Source organism: Moschus berezovskii, chromosome 23, assembly GCF_049115385.1.
Source record: "Moschus berezovskii isolate FMDL1 chromosome 23, NW_MosBer_1.0, whole genome shotgun sequence".
In the NCBI taxonomy this organism is placed as follows: domain Eukaryota; kingdom Metazoa; phylum Chordata; class Mammalia; order Artiodactyla; family Moschidae; genus Moschus; species Moschus berezovskii.
Genome location: NC_142482.1, coordinates 36,461,830 through 36,480,732, shown reverse-complemented (window position 1 = coordinate 36,480,732; position 18,903 = coordinate 36,461,830). Strand labels below are relative to the sequence as shown.

General features: G+C 45.1%; 1 protein-coding gene and 1 non-coding gene across 2 annotated transcripts; both read left to right on the top strand.

Annotated features, from left to right (window-relative positions):
• The first annotated feature begins 7,712 nt into the window (after positions 1-7,712).
• On the top strand, positions 7,713-7,784 carry TRNAY-AUA (transfer RNA tyrosine (anticodon AUA)). Its single transcript has one exon. It is a non-coding gene; the product is annotated as a tRNA-Tyr (tRNA).
• Positions 7,785-10,330: 2,546 nt separating this feature from the next.
• On the top strand, positions 10,331-18,027 carry IL17F (interleukin 17F). Its single transcript, XM_055406803.2, has 3 exons — positions 10,331-10,452; positions 15,845-16,050; positions 17,224-18,027. The coding sequence occupies exons 1-3, from the start codon at positions 10,426-10,428 to the stop codon at positions 17,486-17,488; spliced, it is 498 nt and encodes a 165-aa protein (XP_055262778.1). The 5' UTR covers positions 10,331-10,425; the 3' UTR covers positions 17,489-18,027.
• Positions 18,028-18,903: the final 876 nt, after the last annotated feature.

The following is an 18,903-nucleotide window of genomic DNA, read 5'->3' as shown; positions in this document are numbered from 1 at the left end:
GTTCGAGGGAAAAAAAAAACGAGACCGGCACTGTACAGGAACAGATCACCTTTAATGAGGCAAGAAGGTGCAGCAGTCAGATTAGTGGGCTGCTGCGCTAAGTCAAGAAGAGAATAGGTAGACACAGAAAATATATATGTGTGGAGATGCATCATTTTGAGGGGGTCTGTTTTTCCTCATGATTGTTTTTGATTAGTTAACTTTCAACAACTGGGGTAAGGAATTCCTGAGAACGGCTGGAGACTGGGATCAGCTAGCAGCTGAACGTAATCAGTCTTAATGTCCATTCCTTTCTTCAAGGGAGAAAGTTTTTTATTCTGTGTAGAATGGTGGGGAGGATCTGGAGGGGAGTTTTAACTCCAGGCTATTTTGAGCCATGTAGCTTTCCTTCATTCCAGACCCTAAGGAATATATAAAAAGAGAAAGAGAGATGGGCGCTGTCAATGTTCAGGGCTTCTCCATGCTGGTAAATGAGGGTCAGGGGTTTTTGGTCTGGGAGGAAGAAAGTCTAAGGCCAATAGTGTTGATTTTCTATCCTAGCTGCCAGGGTCTCGAGCAGCAGGACAGTTTTGACTTGATCTCGAGAAATGGCTCAGATTCGGTCCTGGAGGAATCCCTGGAAAAGATTAAACAAACAAGGTCCAAATGTGAATTTGCAGATAATAAATATGAATGGCTTGAGAAGGGGCAAAACCCAAGGCATCCAGTTCCAATCCATCAACCATGACTGCCAGGAGTTGCTTAATCTCTGGTAGATTCAAGAGGCTTGATCTGTAAGGTTTTTTGGAGCTTCCTAGACAATACCCAACTGGCTGGCATAGAAGCAGCAGGTTTCGTGAAGAAAAAGGCACAAACCTCCTTTTTCTGCAGTTAGTAGATCTAATCCCCTTCTATTTTGTAACACTACAGCTGCCAAGGAATTGAGTTGACTTTGGATAGTTATTAGACCTTGGGCTATTTCCTGGAGGCTGTCTGATAGGTCTTTAGATAGTGCCTGGTAGTTTCTAATGGAGGTGGTTGGGCCGGCAGTTCCTGTTCCAACTTCAGCCGCTATCCCTTGTCCCACTAAGAGGGGAATGAAATGAATGCCTCATTTCATTCACTTATGAATGAGAGGAATAGGTAGGGGTTGATCATTGGGGGTTATAAAAATGTTTGGACTGGGGTATACCAGGGTGCATATTCCAGTCCAATTAGTAGGTAAACAGAGGTATGTAGACGCTCCACATAAGAAAAACAGGCCAGGTGTCACAACACAACAGCTGAAGTCGATGTTGAAGAGGAGGCGGGTGGGGGTTGGGGGTTTGATCTTTCGTTCAAGAATGGTCAGGGACCCCGCTATGGTGGCTCCAACGATGGGAGAAATGGAGGAATATGCTGAGAGGAACCGTCCTGAAAAGGTAAAAGAGTGTCCTGTAGCACCAGAAACATTATATATAGTCTTTCCAGTGGCAAGGAGTAAAGTGGAGGTATGGTTACACATGGGTTTAGGGATTATGCCCACGAGTTGGTCATATGAGCTGTTTCAGGAGTTTCTAGATATGCAAAAAGGAGCTGGTTGTAATAGTGTTACTCTCTGGGTGATAGGGCCTCCTATTGGAGGTTTTCTGTTGTAGGAAGGAGGGTCAGTGAGTAAAGATTCTAAGAGTTTGTCTGAATTCCAGATTTGATTATTAGTGTGAAGATATTTAAGATATGAGATGAATAAAGGCTCCCCATGGCATAAGTGGTGTAGGGATATGTTACCTGTGGTCCAATCAAGGATGGATGTGGGGAGGGCTGAATCTCCCAGAGGAGTTATGGATAGACATATCCAGCAGTCTTTAGCCAATTGTGGGTTAGAAGCATTGAGGAGAGTATGGGTTAAATTAAGGGTCCAGAATAGATAGTTAAGGTTAGGGTTTTGAAAGGGTTCTTGGGTCAGAGGAAAGAAAGAAGATAAGAAGAAGATGTTAACCAACATTTGGGTAAGTGAATATAAAATAGACTACTATGAAGAAGAATTAGATTTCGAAAGGATAAAAGTTATAAAAGGTTCTCTGCAGCCATGGGTGAAGATGTAGTCTTCAATGTGCTTGAACGTCGATCCTTGAGGACTTGCAACCCAGATATATGCCAAGAGTTGATCCAGAAATAATTGTAGCCGTGATGCAAATGAACCGACAGGCTCATCCATCATCATTTGGGGCTGGTGGAAGCCGTGAGAACTTTAGAGTTGTAGGGCCTGTGTGAGAAACTTGATAAGAATTAATATGGTAAGCATTCTCATCATTGGGCTGCATAACCTTTTTTAGTCGAGTAATGTGCACCCAGGGGGTGATTTCTTTTAATTTTGCAGCAGTGGGGGTCAGCAGAATTATTGTGTAGGGTCCTTGCCATTTTGGGGTTAGGTCTGAGTGGGACTGAACTGTCATGTAGACTTCATCTCCTATTTGGAGGGATGGGTATGGGAGATTGGGGTGTGGTTGAGGGAGTAGGTTATCCATATGTTGCCAAAGGGCATCTCATATCTGGGCAAGCGAGGGAAAAGGAAGGCGGGAAGGCAGTTTGGGACCGTCATGGGAGTGGGGGAGTCCTAAAGGTACTATGGGCCTCCCATACATGGCCTCGAATGGACTGATATTTAGAATTTTTTTTGGTAAGACCTGGACCTTTAAGAAGGCTAAAGGGAGGAGTTTAGTTTAGTCCAATCTTGATGAAATTCAATTGTTAATTCAGTCAGAGTTTCTTTTAGGACCCGGTTGGCTCTCTCAACCTTACCGTAAGACCAGGGGTGGTAAGGGATGTAAAACTTACAAGGCATTTGAAGGGTTCGTGCAATATTTTGGGTGATTTGGGATGTGAACTCAGCCCCCTGTTGTCAGACTGGAGGGAGGAAGGCGTTCCAAACCTGGGGAGGATTTCAGTAAGAATATGGTGAGCCATAGTAGAGGCTCGTTTGTTAGTAGTTGGGAAAGCTTCAATCCATCCAGAAAATGTATCTACGAAGACTAGGAGGAATTTAACCCTTTTTATGGGTGGCATGTGGGTGAAATCTACCTGCCAGTCTTGTGTAGGAAGATGTCCATGGATTTGGTGGGTGGGGACAGTCGGGGGGCAAATGTTAGGAGGATTTGTCCACTGACAAGTGGTACAAGTTTGGGTCAGATTATTTAAATAATTCACATCATCCTTAGTTAACTCAATAAAGTTCTGAAGGAAAGTCTTAAGTACTTTTGCAGAGGGGTGGAAAAGGGAATGTAAATATGAAAGTAATGTGCAGATGTCAGGCTCATCAATCTGGGCTATAGTAAAGACAGAACTGACAGAGATGGCTGCCGCTTTGCTTAATGATCTGCTATGTTGTTATAAAAGGAGGTAGGGCTATGCTGCTGATGTCCCCAGCAGTGTATCACAGCAGCTTGTTTTGGGAGCTGAGCCATGTGGAGGAGTTCAGAAATAAAAGAAACACTGAGAAGAGGTGTGCCCTTTTGCGTTAGGAATCCCCTCTCCCTCCAGATTATAATATTAGAATGTAATATGTTATAGACATACTTGCAGTCAGTATAAACGTTTACCTTTTGGTCTCTGGCTAGGATCAAGGCTTGTGTAAGAGCTATCAATTCAGCCTGCTGTGAGGATGTGTGAGCTGGGAGTGTGGCTGATTTGATGAGGCGAGGGGGAATAACTTTGTCAGGTTGTCCCTGGACTATATATAGCGTATCCAGCCCCAAATGGGGCTTGTTTCTGGGCATTGCTGTCCATGAACCAGGATGGGACTGTGGGGTCAGTAAGGGGCTGATCAGTTATATGTTCAAAGGGATTAAGTATCATATCTAAGGTATGGACACAGTCATGAGATAGGTGTTTTGCTTCTGCATCTGGTGTAGGGAGTAAACTAGCAGGATTAAGAGGTTTACAGGGCATAAAAGAAAGAGATGGGTCGAGGAGGTGTGTGTGGAAGCTCATAGTCGAGTAGGGGGCAGAGAAAGGAAAGCCTGATAAGAGAGCAAATCTTTGAAGGAATGAGGAGAGCATACATTTAGAGGAACATTTCGGGTTAGTTTTTGGGCTTCAGGTATTAAGAGGGTAGTTGAAGTTAAGGCCTGGAGTCAAGGTGGCCGTCCGAGCATGATGAGATCGAGTTGTTTGGATAAGTAAGTTAGAGGTCCCCATATACCCCCTGTTTCTGGCACAGAATCCCTAAGGCATGTCCTTGTCGAGAATGTACAAAAAGGAAAAAAGGCTTGGTGTAATCAGGTAAGTGAAGAGAAGGGGCCTGTAGTAAATGTTTGATGAGAGTCTGAATTGGGGTGTGGAGAGAGCTGGGGGCCAATAAGGGTTCATCTAAGTTTCCTTGAGTAGCTTGGTAGAGAGGTTTTGTGTGGAAGGCAAAATTTGGGACCCATATTCGGAAGAACTTTAATAGACTTAATAGAGAAAGAAGTTCCCTCTTGGTTTGGGGCGTCTCTGAGCTGGAATTATTTTGGATGTGGGAGTGTGAAGCAATCCCATGTAACTGACAGTGGTGGAAGCAATTTGTGCTTTGGAGAGCGAGACTCTGTAGCCCCAGTTGCCTAGTGCATTTAATAATGTTGCAGTGCAGACTAGGCAGTTACGGTGAGAGGAACTCCATAACAATAAATTATCTACATATTGGAGTAAGGTAGTAGAGCCTAAGTCTAAAGTGTGTAGGTCTCTTTGGAGGGTTTGACCGAGAAAGTGAGGGCTATCTCTAAACCCCTGTGGTAAAACGGTCTAAGTTAATAGTTGAGATTGATACGTGTCTGGGGCTGTCCAGGTGAAATCAAATAGGGGCCATGAAGGGTGGTGTAGAGGTACAGTAAAGAAAGCATCTTTGAGGTCTAATGGAGAAGGGAATGGCAACCCACTCCAGTATTCATGCCTGGAAAACCCCATGGACCAAGGAGCCTGGTGGGCTATAGTCCATAGGGTCACAAAGAGTCAGACACGACTGAGCGAGTTCACTTCACTTCACTTCACTTCACCGTGAAGTAGAGTGTGTCAGGGGGACTCTGAGAGAAGGGTGTAGGGTTAGTGACCACGGGGTGTATGGGTATTATGGCCTCACTGATCTTGCGAAGACCTTGAACTAGACGCCAGGAGTGTGGTCCCTTTTTGACTGCCAGTATAGAAGTATTTTGAGGAGAACAGATAGGCTGCAAAAGTCCGGCTTTGAGCAGGATTCTGTGGTCAGGGTGTACTGAGTTTGAGTTATGACCTGAGGGGGATTTTTAAGAAAAATCTGTGTGGGGGAATGGTGTCAAGCTACTGAAGGGGTTTTGGTGTCCCAGACCCAAGGATTTATCGGGGGAAGATCAGGGGTCAGGTTTAGGGAGTGAGGGCTGGCCACGGGTTCAGGTGCCATTTGGATGCAAAGAATTGATATGGGATCTAAGGATGGGAGGTTTATAGAAGTTTGTAGCTTGGCTGGAAGATCTCGTCCCATCAATGCCACTGGGCACTGAGGAGCTACTATAAAAGAACGTGTTAGTGTTGTTTTGCAAAGGAACAAAGGAGAAGAAGGGTTATTTGGGGATAAAAAGGGATGCCTGAGACCCCTTCGATGGCCATTTCTGAAGGTTGGAGAGGGCCCTTCAGTTCATTTCAGTTCAGTTCAGTCGCTCAGTCGTGTTCGACTCTTTGCGATCCCATAACCACAGCACGCCAGGCCTCCCTGTCTATCACCAACTCCCGGAGTTCACTCAAACTCATGTCCATTGAGTCAGTGATGCCATCCAGCCATCTCATTCTCTGTCATCTCCGTCTCCTCCTACCCCCAATCTCTCCCAGCATCAGACTCTTTTCCAGTGAGTCAACTCGTCGCATGAGGTGACCAAAGTATTGGAGTTTCAGCTTTAGCATAAGTCCTTCCAATGGGCCCTTCAGTTCAGTTCAGTTCAGTTCAGTCGCTCAGTCGTGTCCGACTCTCCGTGACCCCATGAATCACAGCACGCCAGGCCTCCCTATCCATCACCAACTCCCGGAGCTCACTCAAACTCATGTCCACAGAGTCGGTGATGCCATCCAGCCATCTCATTCTCGGTCGTCCCCTTCTTCTCCCGCCCCCAACCTTTCCCAGCATCAGAGTCTTTTCCAGTGAGTCAACTCGTCGCATGAGGTGGCCAAAGTAAAGGAGGTTAAAAGTGAAAAGGCTGCTCCAGTGTCTATTAGGAATGAGACTTTGTGTTTGACCACTGTGTCAATTACCCGAAGCTCCGAGTCCGTCTGTTTGGGACAGACTTGGGGTCTGGAGCTTGGGCTCCATCACTGGAATAACTCAGGCACAATTGGGTCAATTCCTCTCTCATCTGAGGAGCCACGGTCTGGGGTGCCAGGGCCCCCCAGAGTCTGGCCCCCAACCCACTGTTGTTGGGCCTGGGGTGGACCCCGAGATTTGGTGGGTAGCGTCTGAGGACAATCCATTTTCCAGTGGCCCCATTGTTTGCAGATGGGGCAGGGTTTGGTGTGTGGCCAAGGGTTTGGGCAGGACTTAGCCCAGTGTCCCGTTTGGTTACATCTAAAGCAGGGTCCTGGAGGGTTAGGTCCCACAGGGGCGGGTCGAGATTGGCAGGCCAGAAAGTTTGAATTTTTTCCTTGGATAGCTGCAGCGAATAAAGCCTATTTGGCCTTTCCTTCCTTTTCTTTTTCCTTTTTTGCTTCTTCCTCCCTGTTACTGAAGATCCCCTGGAGAAGGAAATGGCAACCCACTCCAGTACTCTTGCCTGGAAAATTCCATGGATGGGGGAGCCTGGTGGGCTACAGTCCATGGGGTCGCAAAGAGTCGGACATGACTGAGCAACTTCACTTTCACTTTCCCTATTATTGAAAACTTTAAAGGCTGTTTCTAGGAGATCTCACTGAGGGGTTTTGGGGCCCTTTTCTAACTGGTGTAGTTTTCAGCGAATATCAGGGGCTGACTGACTTATGAACTGGACGTGTAGGTATAGGAGTCCGGCGGGGGTGGAATTATCTAGGTTTGTGCATTTTTCTGGACTGCCTCAGTAAGCTGTGAAAGAAAAAGGGCAGGATTTTCATCCTTTTCTTGAATCATTTCCCTAATCCTATCGTAGTTAACATGAATATGAGAGCTTTTTAGCATTCCTTCTAGTAAACAGGTGATCATATGATGTAGGTACCGGAGGCCAGCTTTGCCAGTTTGATGTGTCCACTGTGGCTCAGTTAAAGGAACTGCATCATTAGCCACTGGATTAACCCTATCTTGGTTATGGAGTTGATCAGCATGAAATCAGCTGCCTGCCGAATCTGTTCCTTTTCATTAGGGGTTAAAGTGGCATTTAGGATGTAATAAAGATCATTCCAGGTTAAATGTTATGCTTGTGTAAGGCAGAGGAATCCCTTCCTATATCTAGTAGGATTTTCTGAAAAAGATCCCAATTTTTTTTCAATTTGGCTCATATCAGAAATTGAGAAAGGCACATGAACCTGTGTAGGGCCCTCTGGTCCCGCTACCTCCCTGCGAGGAAACATGTGTTTGCTTTGGGTCCTGGTTGATGGAGGGGATTAGAAATCTCTTTTGGGGTTTTGGGGTCATCGCTTCCTGATTTGGAGGAGGAAGGGCTAGAGGGTGGGGTCTTGTCTCCTGAAGCCTCATCTCTGGGGCTGTAGGGAGGAGGCTCATCTGCTGGGTCAAAATCGGGGGCTGAAGGTTTAGGGGGCCTTTTAGGGGCTTTCCTTTCCTTTTGGGGACTTCCCTGGTGGCTCAGATGGTAAAGCGTCTGTCTATAATGCAGGAGACCCGGGTTCGATCCCTGGGTTGGGAAGATCCCCTGGAGAAGGAAATGGCAACCTACTCCAGTACTCTTGCCTGGAAAATCCCATGGATGGAGGAGCCTGGTAGGCTGCAGTCCATGGGGTTGCTACGAGTCGGACACGACTGAGCGACTTCACTTTTACCTTTCACTTTAGGGGCTTTAGATTTGGATTCTTTTGTAATGGATGGGGAGAGAGAACAGAGGAGGATTTGATAAGTAGAACAGTCCTTGCAGAGAGAAGGACGGCTTCTAAGGTCCCAGAAGGCTTGACTACAGGGGACCTCTGACCATTTGCCATTCCATTCGAGAAAGTTAGTGAGATCTGATAAAATATTGTAATTGAAAGTCCCAAACTCAGGCCAGCAGTTTTGGTTATCCAGTTTGTATTGAGGCCAAATTTGAGTACAAAGTGATTCCAGTTTATGAGCCCTGAGATTGGTCAAGAGCCGAGGTTTGAGGTTTCGTTGTACACAGGCCAAGGGAGAGTCCTGTGGGACAGATTGGCTTGATCCCATAGCAAATGGCTAGCGACTGTCCAGTCGAGAGAAAAGGTCATCCCCTAATCCTTCGAGCAGGCAGAGGGAGAGAGAGACTCTGAAGGAGGGAGGGGCAGCCCCCAAGTACCTCCCCAAAGGGCCTTTTGGCCAGAAGGTTCCCTGGGAACCTGGAAAGGACGATAGTCTATGGCACCCTAGAGTACCGTCCGAGCTTACCTGGGCTACTGGGTTAGGCGGGAATTCGTGGTGGATGGAAGGAGGTCGAATAGCAAAAGGCCTCTGTCCTGGAGTTGGTTGGTCTTGTGAAAATGAGAGTGTAGGGAAAAGAGGAAGAGAGAGGAAGAGAGAGAGGGAGGCCAACATTCCTTGGGGTACGTGAAAAACCAAAAAAGCCCTTACACAGGCCTTGTACCACTCACAAAGGCACAGGGCGTCCTCTCGAGGAGGGCTTGAAAGCCCGGGCAGGAAAGTGAGCTCGGTAGGCTTCCATGCTCTGAAGAGCTGGCCATGAAGAATGAGAAGGAACGTCAACCTCCCAGGTTTCGGCACCAAAAAATGTAAGATAAGGGAGTTAGAGAAGGTGAGGTTCAAGGAAAAAAAAAACAAAACAAGACTGGCACTTTGCAGGAACAGATCACCTTTAAAGAGGCGAGAAGGGGCAGCAGTCAGATTAGTGGGCTGTTCGCTAAGAAGAGAATAGGTATACACAGAAAACATATATGTGTGGAGATGCATCATTTTGAGGGGGTCTGTTTTTCCTCATGATTATTTTGATTAGTTAGCTTTAAACAACTGGGGTAAGGAATTTCTGAGACCAGCCGGAGACTGGGATCGGCTGGCAGCTGAACATAATCTATCTTAATATTAATCTTCCTTTCTTCGGGGGAGAAAGTTCTTTATTCTGTATAGAATGGTGGGGAGGGCCTGGAGGGGAGTTTTAACTCCAGGCTATTTTGAGCCGTGTAGCTTTCCTTCAGTCGGTGTGTTGAATGACAGCTTCACGTGAATTACTAAAACTTAAAAGCTGGTAATAACTTGGGCCATGGGTGGTACAGGGCCAGTTAGTGAAAAGCTTCCACTATAAGCAGCTGTGTGTTCATCATATCGTCATCACGTGTCCCCAGTGTTAGTTCATGATTTATAGTATAAGAAGGGCTTATACTATAAATGGACTGGGCTACAGTCCAAAGGGTCACAAAGAGTCGAACATGACTGAGTGACTAAGTCTAACGGACATTTAAAAAAGTAAGTTATTGCTATTTCAGAAATGTCTGTGTATTCCTAGGCTATATTGCCCAGCATACAGCATGTTCTTAATAAATGCTGAGTAGCACTGAACTAAGGTAAATTAATTTTTTGCAGGTCATTTAAAATAACACATCAGAGACTTAAAGGCTCTACTTGCTAATCCGTTTGGGTTAAAAAAAATAAAATCACGTTCAGGCAGAGAGAGCCAAGGTAATGATTGTTTTTATGTCCTATGAATAATGATTATCAGTCTATTAAACACCAGTAAGAGTCTAACCATGGGGTTAAAACAGAATTACTTCAGGGAAACCATGAAACTAACTGTTTGGGGATATCAACTCTGACTCTCTCACTGATGTCATTCATTTCGTTGGTTTTGTTTCTCCATTCATAAAGTGGAGCTGAAGATAGTTTAATACTGCGTCTCCTCGAAGGATGACTTGGCCACTTAAATCACGGTTCACATTGCCTGACTGGAAAGTAGAACAGAAGGTGCGTGACTAGATTCTTAGCCATTTAGGGAAAGAATATGAAAACTCATGACAGCAGTTTGTCATTTGGTTCATCTCCGTAGTACATCAGTTAAGAGATTTGCTACAGTGTCAGGGCAATGAGTGTGGGGGTGGGGCAGAAGGAGAGGGAGATTTGGTCCTTTCTTCGTCATTCCTTTCTAGAGTCCCCCTTCAACTCCCCTTCAGGAAGTGGAATAGGAAAAAACAAAAAACACTACATTCATCAGTTTCTCTGGGGCAACCACAGCTTAGGCAGTAAGCAGGTCACTTGAAACAGGGACAGAGATTGCTATAAAACTGACAGGTACTCTCGCTGACACCACATTGGCACACACAAGACGACACAGGCACAGGAGTTTCCTGCACAACGCAAGCGGCCAGAGCAAAGTGACGATGACTGTCCTGTGTGACACGGCCATGGTAAGTGGTCAGGATCACCCCTGTGTTGGTGCAGTTAACCCTAGGAATTCAGGAGAGCAGATTTCTAAGGAATGAGGCTGGACTGGGGTCTTTTGGGGTTTCATTTCTTTAAAACACAGAGCTGACTTTAATACTGACCCTGGTCTGTTGGAGAAAAAGGAAAAGTAGCCAGAAGTTATAGTGGGGTGAAAACCATAGCTCTTTACTAATGGCTTTGGCATGGTTGGCATTAGCTTGTGAAATTCTTGGCATCAGAAACTGGACATGGTCTCTGCTTATAGAGTTAAGTTGGTGATGGACAGGGAAGCCTGGCGTGCTGTGGTTCATGGGGTCGCAAAGAGTCGGACATGACTGAGCGACTGAACTGAACTGATCTCCTAGGGAAGCTTAGTCAGCCTTTTAGGATCTATATAGATTTATTTTAACCAAGGAAGCTGGGGCCCTGAGAGGGGTGATGATTCTCCCAAGATGACTGGCAGACAAGGAGTACCCCTGGATGCAGGGAGTGAAACCATCTAGTGATGCACTTGGACAGTTCCTGGGTGAGGGACCTGGTTTTGCCACTTACTAAATGTGGGATATGGGATAAGTTACCTAACCTCTCTCTGCATTGTTATTCTTCTGTGACTTATTATCCTCTCATCTTCCTCATGGAGGATTAATTGATATCATTGAGAATGATAAAACCTATACTCTGAAGTAGCAGATCTCTCCAGGCATAGCTTCTAGTTAACTTGGCCACTTAATATAATGAACAATAAGGATAGAGAAAGAATTCAGTGAGTTTTGTTTTTCAAATAGAAGTATAATTGATTTGCAATGTTGTATTAGCTTCTGGTATACAGCAAAGTGATTCAGTTAGGGTAGGGTAGTCATTCAGTCGTGTCCGATTCTTTGCAACCCTATGGACTGTAGCCCACAAGGGTCCTCTGTCCATGGTATTCTCCAGGCCAGAATACTGGAGTGGGTTGCCATTTCCTTCTCCAGGGAGTCTTCCCGATCTGGGTCTTCCCGATTGAACCTGGGTCTCCCCAATTGAACCTGGGTCTCCTGCATCACAGGCAGATGCTTTACCCTCTGAGCCACCAGGGAAGCTATGTTTAACTGAATAAATAGACCATAATTTCCCTTATGGTTTATTATAGGATATTGAATACAGTTCCATGTGCTATACAGTAGGTCCTTGTTGACTGTTTTATATGTAGTAGTCTACATATGACACCCCACTCCAGTACTCTTGCCTGGAAAATCCCATGGATGGAGGAGCCTGGTAGGCTGCAGTCCACGGGGTCGCTAAGAGTCAGACACGACTGAGCGACTTCATTTCACTTTTCACTTTCATGCACTGGAGAAGGAAATGGCAACCCACTCCAGTGTTCTTGCCTGGAGAATCCCAGGGACGGGGAGCCTGGTGGGCTGCCATCTATGGGGTTGTGCAGAGTCGGACACGATTGAAGCGACTTAGCAGCAGCAGCAGCAGTATACATATATTAATCCCAAACTCCTGATTTATCTTCCTCCCTACCCCTTTTCCCCTTTCGTAACCGTCAGTTTGTTCTATATGTCTGCAAGTCTGTTTCTGTTTTGCAAAAAGTTCATTGGTATCATATTTTAGATTCCACATATAAGTGATATCATACATTTATCTTTCTCTTTCTAGCTTACTTCACTTCGTATGATAATCTCTAGGTTCATCCATATTGCTGCAAATGGCAGTATTTCATTCTTTTTTTTATGGCTGTGTAATAGTCCATTATATATATGTATCTCATCTCCTTTTTCCATTTGTCTGTTGATGGACACCGAGGTTGCTTCCGTATTTCAGCTATTGTAAACAGTGCCCCTATAAACATTAGGGTGTATGTATCTTTTCAAATTAGAGTATTTAATATTAATACTAATTATGTGATTATTTTTACCTGAGTCTCCCACCAACCTAATGAAGCGGATTGGGACTGCTTTCTCCATTGTACTGATTAACAACAGTTCAATGAATTTAAGTGATTTAAGATCATCAGATACTGTATGCCCAAGAAAAGGGACATGAATCTAGGTTTATGACTTCAAGTACAACATTCTGCCCTTGAATAGTTTAGAAGCAAGATTTCTGAACTTAAAGCCATTGTGTTTAAACAAATTTTTGGATAGTTTTGTGTTCTAAAGCCATGTCTATTTCTGGTTTCTCTGAGGAAATCTGTTGGACTGTCAGCAAGAAACATGACAGGGCAAAGGACATTATAATAGGATTAGAAATTGGAGGTGCAGGCACACAGGACATCCTCAATAGAGAGGCAAGGCAAATCTCATGGACTAGGAGCTGGCCGGGTTCTGGAGCATGTTCTGGCCGGGTTCTGGAGCACATCCCTACGTGGGGGTGAGCATGAATCACAGGTGAGTTCAGGAGACAAGTGTTCAGATATTCTCCTAGGGGAGTTCCCAGTAGAGCAAGTACAGGGTTAAGCTAGGCATGTCAGCGTCCTCACATTGCCCACCTTCCGTTGGTGCTTTCTCTTACCTCTGTTTCCTATGAGACAGAGAAGGCGTGATGTCCATTTGCCTGCCTCCTAGATGGTATAGAAGAATTGTTGTCTGACTCTTTTGTGACCCTATTAACTGTAGCCTGATGGCTCCTCTGTCCATGGGGTTTTCCAGGCAAGAATACTGGAGTGGGTTGCCATTTCCTTCTCCAAGGGATCTTCCCCACCCAGGAACAGAGCCCGCATCTCCTGCATTACAGGTGGATTCTTTATCACTGAGCCACCAGGAAAGCCAGCACAGAAGAAACTGAGACTAAAATAATCTGAGCCTCTCAAAGGAGTGCTCTTCTGTGTATCATTCTTAAGAACCAGCAAGAATTTTATCCAGCCCCTGCTCTGTGTTTCATAACCACTGAAATCTATAGTTTCAGATCAACAGCTTCATGGAGCATACCAGAGTGATTTGCAGATGTCATCTGATTTCTGATAAAAAACTACATGACCTACAACACTTGTGCAGTTCTGACAAGGCTGTCACATGGCTTAAAATGCCTGGCTTCTCTAGTGAGACCAAGCTGAGATGAAACACTGTGGGTGACTCAATGTTGATGACAACAGTAATGAGCTTCAGGGGCTGTGGCAACACTGACCACAGACACCTACTTCTAGTCCTCAGACTGGTGCTAGCAGGCTGGAGAGCATCAGACACAGCTTCTTCACCTGCCTTATTGGGGTAACTAATATGAGCTCTACCTATCCTTCAAGGTAGATGTGAGAATATAGAGATTATGGAGATGTGAAAGTGTTTTCTAAAATACTCTAAAGATATAAGCAAATATAATAATGACATTATAAGTCATTATTATATTTGGTAATTATTGATAAACCTGGTAACCCCGAGGTACACTTACTCTAAAACTTCAATAATGAAAATTAGAAATGAGTCAGTGAATACGACACAAAAAATGAAAGAGGAGACACCAAAGAGGGATTTACTTAAGAAATTTAAGGAACTGATGCTCGGAAAGCTAAGGACCCTCTTGTCCAAGCAGGTTTCCTTTTACTTTTTAAAACTTCACAGTGCTTCCTGGTGAGTTCACCAGGAATTCCCTAGTGACCTAGTGGTTAGGATTCCGGGCTTTCATGGCCGTGACCCCTGGTTCAATCCCTGGTTGGGGAACTGAGGTCCTGCAATAGGGGATCATAGTGCTTTGTGTAGATAGAAGGTACCGCAGGGCAAATCCCACATCTTTCGCATCTTTAGGGAAAGGTCGACTAACAGTAGCTCCTATACTGAATACTCTCCACATGCCGACCCTGCTCTTCATGCTTTCTATGGATCCTGTCATTTAATCTCCACATTTTCTGGTGGAGGAAACTGAGTTGCAGCTAGTGAGAGTCCTGGAACGAAGTTGTGGGCCGAGGACTTCTGATTCCAGAGCTCATGTCCTTTATCATCACACTCCGGAGACAAGAAAGAGTTGTTGAATGAATGGATGATTACGGGAGACGAAAGTAGACATCTGCTGATTATCTGGAGGCAAATCAGGCCCATTTGGGCTTATCTGGATCAATCTTGCTTTACAGGATTTTCTTTGTATCAGTTACCTTAGTACAGCACTTGGCATCATGACCTTTTGGTTTACTCTTGTCATTTCTTGCCTCCAGCATCTGCAAAAGATAAAAAATGAAGGCCATTTAAACTAACACGTCTAGGCACCTTCCCGACCCTAACTCATGGAAGGTGTGAGTCTGACCAACACGGAGCCCCGAGGATGAAAGCATCTCACTTTTATTATGTTGAGAGTTGTTGATGAGCCTTGTCCATCCCCAGTGAGGGTTAGTGGTCACCGTGGGGTTCTGACAAAGGGAAGCGGGAGAAATTTTAAGTGTGTTTATTTCTCTTCAGCTCCAGAACATTAATTTTTTTATACTTACTTTGAAACATTGGTTTATCTGGCATTACAGGAATGCACAAAGTGCTCTATGAAAATCTAACTAAAATCAAAGAGCTAAAAATTTTTTAGTGCCCCTGCTTCCTTCGGTCGGCATGGATCATGGGAACTCTGCTATATTTTCTTTTGCACGGTGTTTATCTTAATGCATTGAGCTTAACTACGTTGGTAATTTAAATGAATTGTTTAGTTCATTCATTCATCCAGAAAGTATTTTGAAACACCTGTTCTATGACTTATTCTCCAGCAGGAACTTACCGTTTAGTAGGTGAAGATGTGTATGAACATAAATACTAGATGTCCAGACAATAAAGAAAGGCTGTTTGAGTGCTAGATTCTAAAAGCTTTATCATTTGAGGGCAATTAAAATATTTCTAATTGAACTACTTTTGGGACAGTTCCTGGAGGAGACCACTTCTGAGTGGGTCCTTGATGGAAGGGGGAGATTTAGATGGATGGGGGTAGGGGGGCAGGAATGGCTGGGACAAAGGGTTTTGTGGAGGATTCATGGATGTGAGGTTGGAAATTAAGAGCTATCATTTCTTAAGCCCCTATTTTTTTTTATTATAAATCCATTACAAAGAACATTTTATTTAATCTTGTGAATATTATTATAAAGCAAGTGTTATGCTTTGCCTGGAAAGAAGAGAAAGCAGAGGCTCAGTGAGAAAACCAGGTCAGGATTTAAACCCAGTCTCAGATCCCGGTATCCTCGTGTCCCCCTGTTCAAAAGCCCTCGAACTGTGGAGGGTGCATTCACCAGGCTAAAGAGTTTAGTTCTCAGGTTGGTATCCTGGACTCTTCATGTCTGACTCTTCCCATTGCCAGGAGATGATCTGACGTTCAGAGAGGAGCCCTGATCCTGTCCCAGGGATGCTGAGTTCAGCTGAAGCATGACCTGTCTCTTGTCAGCAAGTGACCCTAGAGTCCCTAACCGACCTCCTTCTCATCTACTTCCAGGTCAAGTCCCTGCTGCTGTTGACACTGTGGCTCACCCTCCTGGGGGAGGTGGCAGCTGGGAAACCCCCCAGATCTGAGGATCCTGGCCTCTGCCCCCCTCTGGAGGCCCACACTGTGAGGGTTGACATCCGCATCCGCAGGCGAAGCCAGGGAGTTTTCCTCTCAGGCAACTTGAAGAACCGCTCCATCTCCCCCTGGGATTACAAGTACGTTCCAAGGAGACTGATCTCCACGTTCTTTGGGAAAATATATTAATTCATTCTAACCATACAGTAAAGAAGTTCAAAAATACAGAAAAAAATAATAGTCCTTACATTGACTCTTAAAAGCAGAAATCCCACTTTCCCTGGGAGCTCCCCTTTTCTTGCTGCTTTGGGCTAAGTCCTCCTATGTGCTCAAAAGCCTGTTTTGCTTCCAACCTCTCCTGATGCTTTGCCTTTTCCTGCTTCATGCAACCCTGGGTTTGGAACTGAGAAACTTCTTTTGTGTCGGAAGAGAGGGCTCTTTAAAGCAGCCCACATAATGATCTCTGCATGGGGATAAGAGAGGGGGACCAGAAAAGACAGTTCAGAGAAAGCCACTCAGATTGGATTTCCATCTTCAAGGATTGGAGAGGGCAGAGTGGAGGAGAAAGGCCACTTGGGGAAGGAAGATGCTAGGTGGGGATGTTCAGGGTACAGACTTGGGATTTTGTCTTACACAGAGATTCTTGGAGTACCAAGAATTCATTTAGATGCTCTAAATATAAGTATGAAAACCGAGTCTAGGGACTATTAGAAGTGTTTCTGGGGCTGCCCGCATGTATTTCCTTTCCTCTGGAAGGCAGTAAGTACCGTGGCTAGTCGGCTGGATTGGCCTTTATGCCTTCTGGCAAGGAGGAAGAAATTGAGGGAGAAATTGAAAGAAGGCACTGGATTCACAAACCCCCAGGGCTTTGTTTTTCTTTCCCAAGCAACAGGCTTTGGAGACTGTGTATTGGGAGACCTCCAAGTGATGTTCAATCTCTAACCAAAGGATGAAAGATGGCTCTCATAATAAAAATGTAAAAAAAAAAAAGGAACTAAAAGATCTAACATTTGTGGACGCCAGCGTTTCAGTGTTGGCGTTTCATATTCATTTGTTATCACAGTGTTGGCAACGACCACAAGGGAGAGGAATATGAGAACCTCCATTCTACAGTGGAGGGAACATAGGGAGTTAGGCACCCCGCCAGGGGCCAGCATCTGAGTCCAGGCTGTCTGTTCCGAGCCTGCGCTGCAGCCCCCTTGTTATCCGGCATCGCCTTCCTGCAGGTGGGCACCCAGTGCCGCGGGGTCCCCATCCTTTGTGCATCTTTCCTGCCAGATCTCACCATCCACTTCTCCTGGCTCTTCCTGCAGCATCTCCCGGGACCCCAACCGGTTCCCCTCCGAGATCGCGGAGGCAAAGTGCAGACACACTGGCTGCATCAACGCCGAGGGAGTGGAAGACAAGTCCCTGAACTCCGTCCCCATCCAGCAGGAGCTTCTGGTCCTCCGGAGGAAGCCACGGGACTGTCCTGGCTTGTTCCGACTGGAGAAGGTGCTGGTGACTGTGGGCTGCACCTGCGTCACCCCCATCGTTCGTAGCGGGCATGACCCGAGTGTGGCAGATCAGCTCAGCTGAAGAAGCTGTAGAAACGCCCCTCCTTAGCCAGCACTCTGTCATGAGTCCTACGTGGTTCCCATTTCTCTCCACTTCCCAGGTCTCTTCGCAATATCTGCATGGGATTCTCCAGGCTTTGTATTAGATAGAGTCATTTTCTGAGGTTTCAGAATCTTTATATGGTCCTGAGATGTTCCAATGAACATATAAAATAAATGTTCAACCCCCTAAAAATAGACGGAGGAATATGCAGGTCCCATTCTGCTTATGTGCTATGATGACCATTTCCCGGGCATGCAGTCAGTGGGTGGAGGCTCTGCTAGCAAAGCTGACTTCTGGGTCACACAAGTGCAACAGATATATAACCACAATGTAAGATAGTGTGGGAGGGGCTGTGCAGGATGGGGTAGGTGGGGCTAAGGGTCTAGCACATGTTTATTAAAATTGCTAAGTACAGATGAGGTTGGCCTGATATTTATACTTGTAAGGAAACTCTCCAGGTATTTATGATGTATTGACTATATAAAATTCTGGGAGAAAAATTAATATATCAAGGGCTAATATAATAAACTGTTAATGGTTGAAAGACACTTGAGATCTTTGTGTTCTGTCTCAGCTTGTATTCATAAACCTTGTGAGCCTCAAGATTATGAAATTCTATATAGCTGTCGTTTATTTTTCATGTTTCATCAGAGAGCTAGTGTCAGAATTACTATTATTATTTGTGAATGATTTTGGTAATATTAGTTTTCTTCCCCCTCACTTGATTGAGATATAACTGATAAGTAACATGGTGTAAATTTCACTTGTACAGTGTAATGATTTTATACATGTATGTATGGAGAAGTGAGTACCACAATAAGGTTTGTTAACATCTCCATCCCTTTACCTAGGTATTTGTGTGTGTGTGTGTGTGTGTGTGTGTGGTGGGAACATTTAAGATGTACTCTCTCAGCAAATTTCAAGAATATGATATTGTTATTAATAAGTATAGTCATCAGGCAGTACATTCAATCCTCAGAACTTATTAATCTCATAACTGAGAGTGTGTTTCCTTCATCCAAAATCTGCCCATTCCCCCCATCCTCTGCCCTTGGCAACCATCAGTCTTCTCTCTGTTTTTCCGTGCCTTGGAGAGTTACTCTATTGTTAATGATTCTTGGGGTTACAAGGAAAGTTAAGGGAAAATGGTACAAACAGAGCTCACATTCCCTGGTAACTCTTTACTGCTCCATCTTCCTGGCTGTATTATTTTACAAAGTGAAAATCTTTTGGCCACTGTGGTAGCCACTGAAGACACGAAGAAAAGTAAGAAATGCACATGGTGGGTAGGCAGCCAACCCGCAGAGGCCCTGGTCACAAGAGCCATGGTGGTCTTTGCATCTGGGGTCACTGGTAATCTCTTACGCTTCTTGAGGACACACAGTTTCTAAGAT

Coding starts and splice junctions, on each gene's coding strand:
- IL17F (XM_055406803.2), top strand. CDS start 10,426: ATGACTGTCCTGTGTGACACGGCCATG. Junction 10,453..15,844: donor TCCTGTGTGACACGGCCATG/GTAAGTGGTCAG, acceptor ATCTACTTCCAG/GTCAAGTCCCTGCTGCTGTT. Junction 16,051..17,223: donor ATCTCCCCCTGGGATTACAA/GTACGTTCCAAG, acceptor CTCTTCCTGCAG/CATCTCCCGGGACCCCAACC.